The sequence below is a fragment of the Cherax quadricarinatus genome, chromosome 88 (assembly GCF_038502225.1).
Source record: "Cherax quadricarinatus isolate ZL_2023a chromosome 88, ASM3850222v1, whole genome shotgun sequence".
NCBI lineage: Eukaryota > Metazoa > Arthropoda > Malacostraca > Decapoda > Parastacidae > Cherax > Cherax quadricarinatus.
Window position 1 is genome coordinate 4,899,114 of NC_091379.1, and position 13,884 is coordinate 4,912,997.

General features: G+C 38.9%; 1 protein-coding gene across 3 annotated transcripts in view; it reads left to right on the forward strand.

Annotated features, from left to right (window-relative positions):
* The window catches only part of LOC128698544 (1-phosphatidylinositol 4,5-bisphosphate phosphodiesterase epsilon-1), a 209,770-nt gene that overhangs the window by 156,693 nt on the left and 39,193 nt on the right, over window positions 1–13,884 (forward strand). For 2 of the 3 annotated variants that reach the window (XM_070103876.1, XM_070103879.1), the window contains 7 exons: window positions 280–398; window positions 1,820–1,952; window positions 3,326–3,457; window positions 3,979–4,113; window positions 6,370–6,617; window positions 10,323–10,734; window positions 12,520–12,549. In XM_070103876.1, coding sequence (XP_069959977.1) covers window positions 280–398; window positions 1,820–1,952; window positions 3,326–3,457; window positions 3,979–4,113; window positions 6,370–6,617; window positions 10,323–10,734; window positions 12,520–12,549 — 1,209 coding nt within the window. The remainder of the gene's footprint in view (window positions 1–279; window positions 399–1,819; window positions 1,953–3,325; window positions 3,458–3,978; window positions 4,114–6,369; window positions 6,618–10,322; window positions 10,735–12,519; window positions 12,550–13,884) is intronic. The other variant, XM_070103878.1, reaches the window with a different exon arrangement.

The window sequence follows — 13,884 nt, forward strand, 5'->3', positions numbered from 1 at the left end:
AAAATATACAACTCCGCATCCTGGGCACCCAGTAAATACGTATACAACTTCTCGTGGTAACCCGTGCCACTGCAGGGATTGTCAAGTGGATCTGACAGTCTAATCTTTCATGATTGACTGCCCTATTCAAGAGCTGCTATCCTACGTCACCTCATTTCAAAATCGTGCCCCTTATCTAATGTATTATTCCCCACCACCTGAATAACACCCACAAGAGTCTGTTAATACCCTCATACCTGTTTGCTGTACTGTCTAAGTCTTATGTGGTCTTGTTTCTAGTACTCAACCTCTCCAGAACTAAGTGGTGGGGCTCCTGAAGAAGGCTTTGTGCAGATTGCTTGTGTGAAGGAAGTTGAAGCTGGTGTCCGTGAGGCTAACTTCTCGGCAGTTACTAGACGGTAGGTTAAGGAATAAGCTTCAAGAATTGTTTGTAATTAAGGTAATAACTTGAAATATTCACTTTCATACTTGGCAGATTTTGAATATGATAAACATTTTTGTATTCATTGCTGCTTCCCACTGACTGTCACAAATAAACTTTCTTTTTTTTTTTCCAACAAACCGGCCGTATCCCACCGAGGCAGGGTGGCCCAAAAAGAAAAACAAAAGTTTCTCTTTTTAAATTTAGTAATCTGTACAGGAGAAGGGGTTAGTAGCCCCTTGCTCCCGGCATTTTAGTCGCCTCTTACAACACGCATGGCTTACGGAGGAAGAATTCTGTTCCACTTCCCCATGGAGGTAAGAGGAAATAAACAAGAACAAGAACTAGTAAGAAAATAGAATAAAACCCAGAGGGGTGTGTATATATATGTTTGTACATGTATGTATAATGTGACCTAAGTGTAAGTAGAAGTAGCAAGATATACCTGAAACCTTGCATGTTTGAGACAGAAAAATGGACACCAGCAATCCTACCATCATGTAAAACAATTCTTTCTTCTTCTTTCAACATACCAGCCGTATCCCACCGAGGCGGGGTGGCCCAAAAGAAAAAAACTAAAGTTTCTCTTTTTAAATTTAGTAATATACGTATACAGGAGAAGGGGTTACTAGCCCCTTGCTCCCGGCATTTTAGTCGCCTCTTACAACACGCATGGCTTACGGAGGAAGAATTCTGTTCCACTTCCCCATGGAGGTAAGAGGAAATAAACAAGAACAAGAACTAGAAAGAAAATAGAAGAAAACCCAGAGGGGCGTGTGTGTATATATATGCTTGTACATGTATGTGTAGTGTGACCTAAATGCAAGTAGAAGTAGCAAGACATACCTGAAATCTTGCATGTTTATGAGACAGACAAAAGACACCAGGAATCCTACCATCATGTAAAACAATTACCTACAACAAATAAACTTATAGCCAAAAAAAAAAAAAAAAAAAAAAAAAAGTGAGAAGGGTTAATTAAGTTTCAAGAAAAATTTTAACACCTTTATTAAATAAATCTAACTTTAAGAAAAAATAAATGGACTAAACTGAGTTAAACAAGAAAATAAAATGAATCTTCAACTAGATGATTTTATTTTTTATCTTGGGTGATCCTACTTGGGTGGGAGATGGCCAGTGTAGTAGAAACAATAATGAAACAACAAATGTCAGTTTTGCCATCATGTATGAATAATCTCTTCAGCTGAAGATGGTCTATGACTGAAGCTGAAATATTCAGTATATTTCTCCTCTCTGTACATATTATTTTCCACTGGTGTAGGACTGAAGACGCCACTCATGGCAGAACATTTCCTCTAATAAATGTCCTGAACTGTACGTGAGTGTCTCTTTTCCACATTTACTGGCTTATTATAGAAAGTTGTTTGTTGTACACAGGTACTTACTGGAGAACTCGCCAGCACCAGAGCAGTGTGTTACGTTGGTATATGGTGCCAACCTTGCTGACAACCGCATGCTGGTCTTGGTTGCCCCTCCGTCTGTTGCTAAACTTTGGTGTCAGGGACTGCAAGTGAGTATTGCATGTTAAATCATGATGTAAATGGTTTAGAAAAACCAAGTTGAAGAATGATACAACATGTGGGAATCTTTATTATGGAAATGTTTCACTAGCCAGTGGCCTCTTCAGTCCAATACAGAGAAGATTGATGAACTGAACACATCAACTCAGGCTGAGGGACTGATTACCTCAAACTACTCCTTATCTGCCACAGTTCTTCTCTATATTGGACGGAAGAAGCTACTGGTTGGTGAAACATTTCCTTAATAAATATTCCCAAATGTTGCACAACTGTCTCATTCTTCATGCTAAATTATATTTATTTTCAATAAATGGTTTGTATCATTATTGTAAGGTGTAAATCACCTTCAAATTTACTATTAGATATTTAAATATAATTTTCCCATTAAATTGGTGTAAACCTAAATTAAGTACTATTGGTACTATTTACATAGTGACGGACTGAGTGATGATGCAAGTGTTTCTTCTTTTATGGGTCACCCTGTATCAGTGGGAAATGACCATGTGTTAAAAAGGGATATAAAATATATGTGAACTTCCACATAGAAAAGGATACGTATCTGAAACAGGTAACACAGATAGCAGGCAGATATTTCATTTCAGTTACCATTTTAGTACATAGATTGGTGTAATTAAGTAGAATACAGGAGGGCCCCATTTATACAGCAGGTTAGGTTCTGGGCTACTGCTGGGGAGCAAAAATAGCTGTAAAGTGAATCACAGCCTTTTTTTACTCTCAAATGCATATAATACTGTAACATGTTTACACTATCATATATTAAGTGAGTAGTATAACTAGGCCTAAAAAATGCATAAAATATTACTTTTTTTTTTTCAACAAGTCAGCCATCTCCCACCGAGGCAGGGTGACCCAAAAAGGAAGATTAACCCCAAAAAGAAAATACTTCCATCATCATTCAACACTTTCACCTCACACATAATCACTATCTTTGCAGAGATGCCCAGATGCAACAGTTTAGAAGCATATATAAAGATATATAACATACCCCTCCAAACTACCAATATCCCAAACCCTTCCTTTAAAGTGCAGGTATTGTACTTCCCATTACAGGTACTCAAGTCCAGCTATATAAAAATAACTGGTTTCCCTGACTCCCTTCACTAAATATTACCCTGCTCACACTCCAACAGCTCATCCTTAGCTCATAATGAGTGGTGACTCTTTATTGTAGGAATTCTGAATAAATGAAGAATGGATAAAATTGAAAACATCTGTATTAGTGAAATGCTCTAAAGTGGGGCCCTCCCGCACTGTGTAATCTGCCTAATAGTTGTTGTTTTTACAAAAATGCATCTATTTGTACAACAGTATGCTGTATATCTAAATGATGATCTCTTCGCAGGTACTGGTGCACGCTCAGAGACGACTGGCAAGTGTGAGTGATAAAAGACTTTACTGGCTGAAAGAGCAGTATCTTAAGCTGTATTTCGAGGATGAAGCCTGCAGTGGTCCCAAGCCTGCTGAAGCTATTAAGGTTAGTAGGTCTCTGGCTGTATGCACTGGGCAGAGATGGATAACTAATTAAAAATGAAAATGCTGGGACCTCGGAAAATGCTAGCTACTGCTATGCACAGGTGCTCCTTGACTTAGGTTGGTTCAGCTCGCGGCATTTCTACTTTACAGCGGTGCAAAAGCAATTACATACTTTGGAGATAAAACCTGAGATAATTACCCAGCATGAAGGTGGCAAGACCATAATTTGTATTCATTTGTTTACTTTCCAATACACTGTACTGGAATTTAGTTACAATAATTATTTGTTTCTTGACTTATTTAGTGACAGTAGTTATTTATTTACTTATTTAGCATATAATATTCATATTTGACTAAAGATATCTTCAACTTACAATGGGTTTGTCAGAAAATAACCCCATCGTAAGTCAAGGAACACCTGTACAGCATTGTAAAAGTCAAGGTGTAATCCTTCAGTTAGTAATACAACTTTTCGTTAACTAAGACACTGTTTACTCATTCTAAATCATTAACATATTTCAGATCTTTGGTGGAAGAAATTGGGTTACATCTACTGCTGGCAGCATGTCTCCACAAGACCCGGTAGCTGGCAAGAGGAGTTCAGGCTCAACTAGGTTAAAGAAACTAAAATCCCAAGCAACCATTAATGTTGCAAAGGTAAGGTTAAATATTTGTTTTAAATACCCATGTACTGGTGGCCTGGTGGTTAACGCTCTCGCTTCACACGGTGAGGGCCTGGGTTCGATTCCCAGCCAGAGTAGAAACATTGGACGTGTTTCTTTCCACCTGTTGTCTATGTTCCCCATCAGTAAAATGGGTACCTGGGTGTTAGTCGACTGGTGTGGGTCGCATCCTGGGACACTGACCTAAGGAGGCCTGGTCACAGACCGGGCCGCGGGGGCGTTGACCCCCGGAACTCTCTCCAGATAAACTCCAGATAAACAGTATCCACTACTTATGTTGTGGAGGTGGGAAGTGTAGTGCTTGTACAGTACTCTAACAGAGTAGTGTACAAACTCTAATGGAGTACTGTACAAGCTCTAACGGAGTACTGTACAGGTATTACACTCAGGAATGGAATTTTTTCTTCACTGTGGGTTCAGAGTTTTTCCCTAAATATATTATAACAGTAATGAGACCCGAGTCCTGGTGGTTGGAAAGGCAGTGCCTGCACTCTGAAGGAGGGCAGTGCCTGCACTCTGAAAGAGTGATGGGCTTGTTGTAGTTGGATTGCCAACTGATTTGAGATGTCAACACACTTCTGACAAGACAGCAGCAGTTGAATGAATGATGGTGAATGTGTTTTCTTTGGGTTACCATACCTTAATTAGAGATGGCTGTTGAGTGAAAAAGAAAATCCGAGGGTCATTTGAAGTGTGATGTATACCTGGATAAGGTTTTGGGGGTCAATGCCCCCACAGCCGGGTCTGTGACAAGCTCACACTTCTAGAAAAGAGAGCGTATGAATGGGTAATGGTGTAGTTTAATAAGACTCATGAACAAACATTGAGACATATTTATCAGAAAAAGTTTCAGTCCTGGGACCAGCGATCAAGGTCCCAGGACCGAAACATTTTCTAATAAATGTGTCTTAGTGTTTGTTCACACGTCTTTAAACCAGTTATCCAGTATCAGTTACCGAGTAATAGTATACGTGTTTTCTTCTTTGGGTGGCCCTTCCGGGGTGGGAATGGCCAGTGTGATAAAAAACAAAAATACAGTGGACCCCCGCATAACGATTACCTCCGAATGCGACCAATTATGTAAGTGTATTTATGTAAGTGCGTTTGTACGTGTATGTTTGGGGGTCTGAAATGGACTAATCTACTTCACAATATTCCTTATGGGAATAAATTCGGTCAGTACTGGCACCTGAACATACTTATGGAGTGAAAAAATATCGTTAACCGGGGGTCCACTGTACAGTGCTGCATTATCTCGATCAAGATGGTCTACAAAGGTGCTCAACTCTGTCATTCATAACAAATGTTCGGTCAACATTATATCGTTACTTCAAAAGGAAAAAAGTCATAAAATAAACATATTTTTTCATGGAAAATTCATAAACTTTGATATCCATAGTTGTACTAATTCAGCAAAAGGGGTTAAGATGTTGAGTACAATTAATTAATTCTTTCTAAATAATTAAAAATTTAGCCTAAATATGTTTTATGTATTATTTATTTCAACATTCAATTATTGTATAGTACAGTGGACCCCCGCTTAACGATCACCTCCGAATGCGACCAATTATGTAAGTGTATTTATGTAAGTGCGTTTGTACGTGTATGTTTGGGGGTCTGAAATGGACTAATCTACTTCACAATATTCCTTATGGGAAAAAATTCGGTCAGTACTGGCACCTGAACATACTACTGGAATGAAAAAAGTTCGTTACCCGGGGGTCCACTGTACATTGACATAAGGTCCTGAATATAACAGTAACTTTTATAGTTGTCAGTATAAATGTTCCTCTATTGGATGTTCATGAATCATGTTTGTGCTGCCAGATGGGAATGAAAAGACCTGATAATTATAATAATAATAATGAATTTATTTCCCAATAGATACACTAGTTTGTTAATATTATTACAAGGTCAGGCCAAGAGTTATCCATAGAACTTCAGGCAAACTTAAGATAGGATTAATACTAACAATAGACAAAATATGAGCTGTGATGCCACTATGCCTTTGGCAACACAGTAATTGAATGAATGATGGTGAAAGTGTTTCTTCATTTTCAGGTCACCCTACCTTGGTGGGAGACTGCTCTTTTAAGTAACATCAAAAGTAACTTTTTTTTTGTTTCCTGATATTCCTGCATCCTGTATACTGGCTGTATAGGGCTAACACTTTAACCTCATTATTTTATTTGTAAAAATGTTTTTAAGCAATATCTTTTTATTTTAACAGGATGGTACAAAAATTCCTGATGAATCTAGAATGGCGCCATCTCCAGTTCTTTCCACTAGCAGCCGGCGTACAATTGTTCCTCCTGTTCATTCATCTCCACCTCGTTCACGTTCGTGTGAAGCTACCTCTGAACATTTAATTGGTCCGGTTACTTATGCACCTGTTATTCACTCTCCGGCTGTCCCCAGAGCTTCGTATGATATTGCTACTGGCTTACCTTCCCCTCCACAACAAGCAATTGGTTATAGGTTTGTAAACTTTAATGTTATTAACTACAGTACTGTACACAAATATCCTGCACATAGAAGAAAGAAACTTGTGATGTTTTGGCCCAGCTTGGACCATTAATTAGTCACACACTGTGAGACTAGTTAATGGTTCAAGTTGGTAGCACACTGTGTGACTAGTTAATGGTTCAAGTTGGTAGCACACTGTGAGACTAGTTAATGGTTCAAGTTGGTAGCACACTGTGAGACTAGTTAATGGTTCAAGTTGGTAGCACACTGTGAGACTAGTTAATGGTTCAAGTTGGTAGCACACTGTGAGACTAGTTAATGGTTCAAGTTGGTAGCACACTGTGTGACTAGTTAATGGTTCAAGTTGGTAGCACACTGTGAGACTAGTTAATGGTTCAAGTTGGTAGCACACTGTGAGACTAGTTAATGGTTCGAGTTGGTAGCACACTGTGAGACTAGTTAATGGTTCGAGTTGGTAGCACACTGTGAGACTAGTTAATGGTTCAAGTTGGTAGCACACTGTGAGACTAGTTAATGGTTCAAGTTGGTAGCACACTGTGAGACTAGTTAATGGTTCAAGTTGGTAGCACACTGTGTGACTAGTTAATGGTTCAAGTTGGTAGCACACTGTGAGACTAGTTAATGGTTCAAGTTGGTAGCACACTGTGAGACTAGTTAATGGTTCGAGTTGGTAGCACACTGTGAGACTAGTTAATGGTTCAAGTTGGTAGCACACTGTGAGACTAGTTAATGGTTCAAGTTGGTAGCACACTGTGAGACTAGTTAATGGTTCAAGTTGGTAGCACACTGTGAGACTAGTTAATGGTTCAAGTTGGTAGCACACTGTGTGACTAGTTAATGGTTCAAGTTGGTAGCACACTGTGAGACTAGTTAATGGTTCAAGTTGGTAGCACACTGTGAGACTAGTTAATGGTTCAAGTTGGTAGCACACTGTGTGACTAGTTAATGGTTCAAGTTGGTAGCACACTGTGAGACTAGTTAATGGTTCAAGTTGGTAGCACACTGTGAGACTAGTTAATGGTTCAAGTTGGTAGCACACTGTGTGACTAGTTAATGGTTCAAGTTGGTAGCACACTGTGAGACTAGTTAATGGTTCAAGTTGGTAGCACACTGTGTGACTAGTTAATGGTTCAAGTTGGTAGCACACTGTGAGACTAGTTAATGGTTCAAGTTGGTAGCACACTGAGACTAGTTAATGGTTCAAGTTGGTAGCACACTGTGAGACTAGTTAATGGTTCAAGTTGGTAGCACACTGTGTGACTAGTTAATGGTTCAAGTTGGTAGCACACTGTGAGACTAGTTAATGGTTCAAGTTGGTAGCACACTGTGAGACTAGTTAATGGTTCAAGTTGGTAGCACACTGTGAGACTAGTTAATGGTTCAAGTTGGTAGCACACTGTGAGACTAGTTAATGGTTCAAGTTGGTAGCACACTGTGAGACTAGTTAATGGTTCAAGTTGGTAGCACACTGTGAGACTAGTTAATGGTTCAAGTTGGTAGCACACTGTGAGACTAGTTAATGGTTCAAGTTGGTAGCACACTGTGTGACTAGTTAATGGTTCAAGTTGGTAGCACACTGTGAGACTAGTTAATGGTTCAAGTTGGTAGCACACTGTGAGACTAGTTAATGGTTCGAGTTGGTAGCACACTGTGAGACTAGTTAATGGTTCGAGTTGGTAGCACACTGTGAGACTAGTTAATGGTTCAAGTTGGTAGCACACTGTGAGACTAGTTAATGGTTCAAGTTGGTAGCACACTGTGAGACTAGTTAATGGTTCAAGTTGGTAGCACACTGTGTGACTAGTTAATGGTTCAAGTTGGTAGCACACTGTGAGACTAGTTAATGGTTCAAGTTGGTAGCACACTGTGAGACTAGTTAATGGTTCGAGTTGGTAGCACACTGTGAGACTAGTTAATGGTTCAAGTTGGTAGCACACTGTGAGACTAGTTAATGGTTCAAGTTGGTAGCACACTGTGAGACTAGTTAATGGTTCAAGTTGGTAGCACACTGTGAGACTAGTTAATGGTTCAAGTTGGTAGCACACTGTGTGACTAGTTAATGGTTCAAGTTGGTAGCACACTGTGAGACTAGTTAATGGTTCAAGTTGGTAGCACACTGTGAGACTAGTTAATGGTTCAAGTTGGTAGCACACTGTGTGACTAGTTAATGGTTCAAGTTGGTAGCACACTGTGAGACTAGTTAATGGTTCAAGTTGGTAGCACACTGTGAGACTAGTTAATGGTTCAAGTTGGTAGCACACTGTGTGACTAGTTAATGGTTCAAGTTGGTAGCACACTGTGAGACTAGTTAATGGTTCAAGTTGGTAGCACACTGTGTGACTAGTTAATGGTTCAAGTTGGTAGCACACTGTGAGACTAGTTAATGGTTCAAGTTGGTAGCACACTGTGAGACTAGTTAATGGTTCAAGTTGGTAGCACACTGTGAGACTAGTTAATGGTTCAAGTTGGTAGCACACTGTGTGACTAGTTAATGGTTCAAGTTGGTAGCACACTGTGAGACTAGTTAATGGTTCAAGTTGGTAGCACACTGTGAGACTAGTTAATGGTTCAAGTTGGTAGCACACTGTGAGACTAGTTAATGGTTCAAGTTGGTAGCACACTGTGTGACTAGTTAATGGTTCAAGTTGGTAGCACACTGTGAGACTAGTTAATGGTTCAAGTTGGTAGCACACTGTGAGACTAGTTAATGGTTCAAGTTGGTAGCACACTGTGTGACTAGTTAATGGTTCAAGTTGGTAGCACACTGTGAGACTAGTTAATGGTTCAAGTTGGTAGCACACTGTGAGACTAGTTAATGGTTCAAGTTGGTAGCACACTGTGAGACTAGTTAATGGTTCAAGTTGGTAGCACACTGTGAGACTAGTTAATGGTTCAAGTTGGTAGCACACTGTGAGACTAGTTAATGGTTCAAGTTGGTAGCACACTGTGAGACTAGTTAATGGTTCAAGTTGGTAGCACACTGTGAGACTAGTTAATGGTTCAAGTTGGTAGCACTGTGAGACTAGTTAATGGTTCAAGTTGGTAGCACACTGTGAGACTAGTTAATGGTTCAAGTTGGTAGCACTGTGAGACTAGTTAATGGTTCAAGTTGGTAGCACACTGTGAGACTAGTTAATGGTTCAAGTTGGTAGCACACTGTGAGACTAGTTAATGGTTCAAGTTGGTAGCACACTGTGAATAGTTAATGGACCGAGTTAGACCTAAGTGTCGTCATAAGTTTCTTCTGTGTGATAGCTATTTGTGTATTGTTCCAGTCATGGTATTGTGCTTTTTTATTTTTTGCAGTATTGTGCCTTGTGATTGTTTTGACCTTTATCTTGATAATTTCTTAATGTGAAAAATGCTAGGAAAGCACTAACAATAACAAAGGAACAATATCATTACATAATATCACATGTCCCCTTGAGTGGGAAGGCTATACAAGTCATGTGATGTGTAATGTTGCAGGCTCTTTGCTTTGTTAAATAAAGAATTGCTCTTAGTTGAGTTTTTTATATATGCAGCATAAAATTAACTACAGTTTTATTCTGAAGATGTGTGTGAGCACATGAAAGTGCTCAGGTTTTATTTCCTATTTCACTGTGGTACTTTTACATATTTGTAGTCATGCTTTTTATTGTGATTTCTTCCAGTATCAGCATACAATTTTTTTAAGCATAAAATTTTCCTCTACAGAGAACGTAGTCGATCTAGTGGAGCGGGAGAATTCATGGCTCCTGCACCTCGAGGATTCCGAGGCGAGTCAATCACACAAGCTGCTGAACTGGACTTCACAGATTTTGTGGTGCTCTACAAATCATTTAGCTTGAGGGCAAGGAAGGATCTCAGAGATGTATTTAAAACCTTAGCTGTGACGCGTAAGAGTCTTTCCGATAGTTCCCTTGATGATCCTACCAGCCCAGCCTCACCTCCCAGCCCTGGCCACAGGACTCCCCTTGCTAAACCAACACTTGGTCTGCTCACCAGAAATACCTCATTGGATCTTCTTGTCTTCAGAAATAATTGCCAAAAGAAAAAGATTTTCGATGCCATTGCAGCAGCAAGTATCGTCACCAATTGTGCCGGTGTGGAAAGCTCAAAGAGTCAGGTAAGGTTATATCAAACACTACTCTCTCTCTCTCCCCTCCATTTATAGGGAATACTTTGTTTTGATTATTTTCGACCACTGTCAGCCTCAGAGTCATCTCTGAATTACCAGACCCTGCCACGTGGAGGCAGGTGATTCGTCTTTAACGTCCAAATAGTATATGCGTTCTCCCATATATACATGTAACAGTGATTATGTATGAGTGATGGTGAAAGTGTTGAATGATGAAAATTTTTCCTTTCTTTTTGGCCTTTTCTTTCTTTTTGGGTCACCCTGCCTCAGTGGGAAATGGCTGATGTGTTAAAAAAAACAAAATTGTTTTGTGATGAATGGTTTGAAAAACCGACAAGTTGAAGATTGAGACACTTATGCAGCATATGGGAATCTTTATTCAGGAAACGTTTCGCCACACAGTGGCTTCCTCTTTGTATTGAACTGATGAAGCCACTGTGTGGCGAAACGTTTCCTGAATAAAGATTCCCATATGCTGCATAAGTGTCTCGATCTTCAAAATTGTTTTGATGTGCTGTTGGAGTGAGAGCAAGGAAACTCTTGTAAGGGATTCAGGGAGACCAGTTGGTGGACTTAGTTCTGGAGGTGGAAAGTACAGTACCTGTACTCTGAAGACTGGGCAGGAATGTTGCAATTCAGAAGGTCGTTTGAGTGATGGTGAATGTTTTGACTTTCATTTGTCTGAAGCTAAGAATGTGGAATTTTTCACCATTAAACATCGTGGTATTTTATGTTATCAACCAGATGTTAAGAAGGTTGATTGTGGTTCACAATCTTCGACCAGTGAAAATTTTTATTTTGGTTTTAGCATTGCAAAAGATACCATGAAAGTGAAGTTTGTATTCTCTATCTGTTGTGAGGATAATTATTATTATCTTTGGAGGAGCTAAAATAATAATGGAGGGTAACTCCAGATCCTTGGATCAAGAACTTCTCACCAACATCATCCTATTTCAAGGTTGGCAAGTTGAAAAAACAATCACAAAATTAATACTGTATATTTCATTAAAGTTAAATTGTGTGTATTTTCATAAGAGTTACAGTTGTTGCAGATATAAAATGTATAAATCAGTGCTCAAAAATAACCCACATGAAGACAAACTCAGAAAATTGATTGATCTGTGTTATTTCAACTCTGTTCTGGGATCCTCTTCTGCTGAGGGTCCCAGAAGAGGGTCAAAATATACAGACAAATTAATCTCCTGAGTTTCTGTCTCCATGTGGGTTATTACTGAGTATTGACAAGTATTCATCGCACTTCAGTTATCCATACAAGTTAACGTTTGGTAGTTTTGTAAGGTGCCTCTGCTGCCAGTCTTGAATATGAGGGTAATATTAGTACATTTCTAATTTCAAGGTATTCATTGTTTGAGTAAATTAATGAATAGTCCTCTTAGTAGTATAATTTTAAGAGTAAATTAACTCAGTCTGATGCTTTAACATTATTATTCTATAAGTAAATAGAAAATTGGATAGTGACTGGAAGTATAGGTCATGCATATAGCAGGAACACAGTTCAAGTCTCCATCCATTCCTCTGTTTATTTGTTAAGTCATTACAACTTATCTGGAGATTATTAGATATTCACAGGAAAGTGCTGAACCTATAAGGGTCATACTGCCCCTTGGGAATGAGAGGTAATAGGGTTTGATCCTGAGAGAGGGAGAGCCAGGGGACCAATATTGCAGGGTGCTGCTTTAAAGAGTCATAGAATTGTTGAACATTTCTCTGCACTTGAGGTGTAACAGGTGTATTCCTCGACTCATATTTCAGTTCCTGCATCGAACATCCTCGCAGGAACTGGTATGTACGGTTCATTATTATATATCTATGTCAGGAATATATGTTATGGTTATGCCTTTTCCCTGTTGTTCCATTTGAATGATATCTCAAGAATGCCCCAATAGACTTCACACTTGAAATATATTCAGGACCCATAGATATTTTTTACATTTATTTCAGTAAATGTTCAAACTGACCTTTGACTTGTGTGAGACGTCTAGTGGAATGACCAGTTTAGTCACTGCTTACAGTCTTATAAATTATTCTTATGTTTTGATGATTGAGAAAGGCTGGGTATGAGGACAATGCAGTAGAAGCAATATGGCAGGCCAGTAGGCCTAGTGCATTGCTCCTCTGTTGGTATATTAACTGACTCTTACTACTTGAATTTTTTTTGTGGAGTCACCTTAAATCTATTGTTTATCAAACTCATTCAAAAACCTTTGGGGATTTTAGGCATGAAATTATAAATGAGTATTCCAAAATCATGCCTTTTTGCATACAAAATATTCTAGTTCAGTTTTAAAAACAACTGAGAAATGCATCAGAGTTGATGAAGGTCAGTAAATCTAAGACACAAGGCTGAGTGACCTTTATGTGTAAAGTTTTTACTAAGCAGGATCTGAATTTTCCACAAAGTTTTTCTCTGTCTTTACTATATATTGGTACACTGTCTGTCTTTAATTGACTGAAGACAGTTTGATCATTCACTCGAAATAAATAGGAAAGCTGAATTTAATGGACTAATAAGGAGAAATGGGTGGCTGGTAATGATGATTGTGGTGATAACATTAACAGAGTCTTGTGTGCCAGTGGACTTTATCTCTTGTTTCTGAACCAATTAACCCAGCAGATTTTTTACATTTTTTCCACAGTCCATTAAATTGAGGTTTCACATGAATCCTGAATCATGTACCATCTTGTATAGTGGAATGATACAGCACATACCTTATACAGTGGAACCTCGGTACTCGAACAGCTCCCTACTCGAACAATTCAGTATCCGAACACTTTGTTCTGTAAAAAATCGCTCGGTAGTCAACCATTTGCTCAACATTTGACCGAACAAACACTACCTGCCAGAACTTCGCTGTAAACTCTTTCATGTATCTTTGCATTTTTTGGTGCTTTCTTTTTATATTATTTGTATAAATAAGTCACTCGGACAGCCTTCTGGAACAAATTAAGTTTGAGTGCCGAGGTTCCGCTGTTTTGCTTTTGAATAATGTAGAACCTGGGCAGCGATTTATGACAGATGTTATTTGATTTTGTGAGGGAGACTCTTTATTCCTATATAAATATAGCAAAATGGGAGAAGGTAGGGGTCATTCTAGGAAAGTATAGAGGGACAGGGGG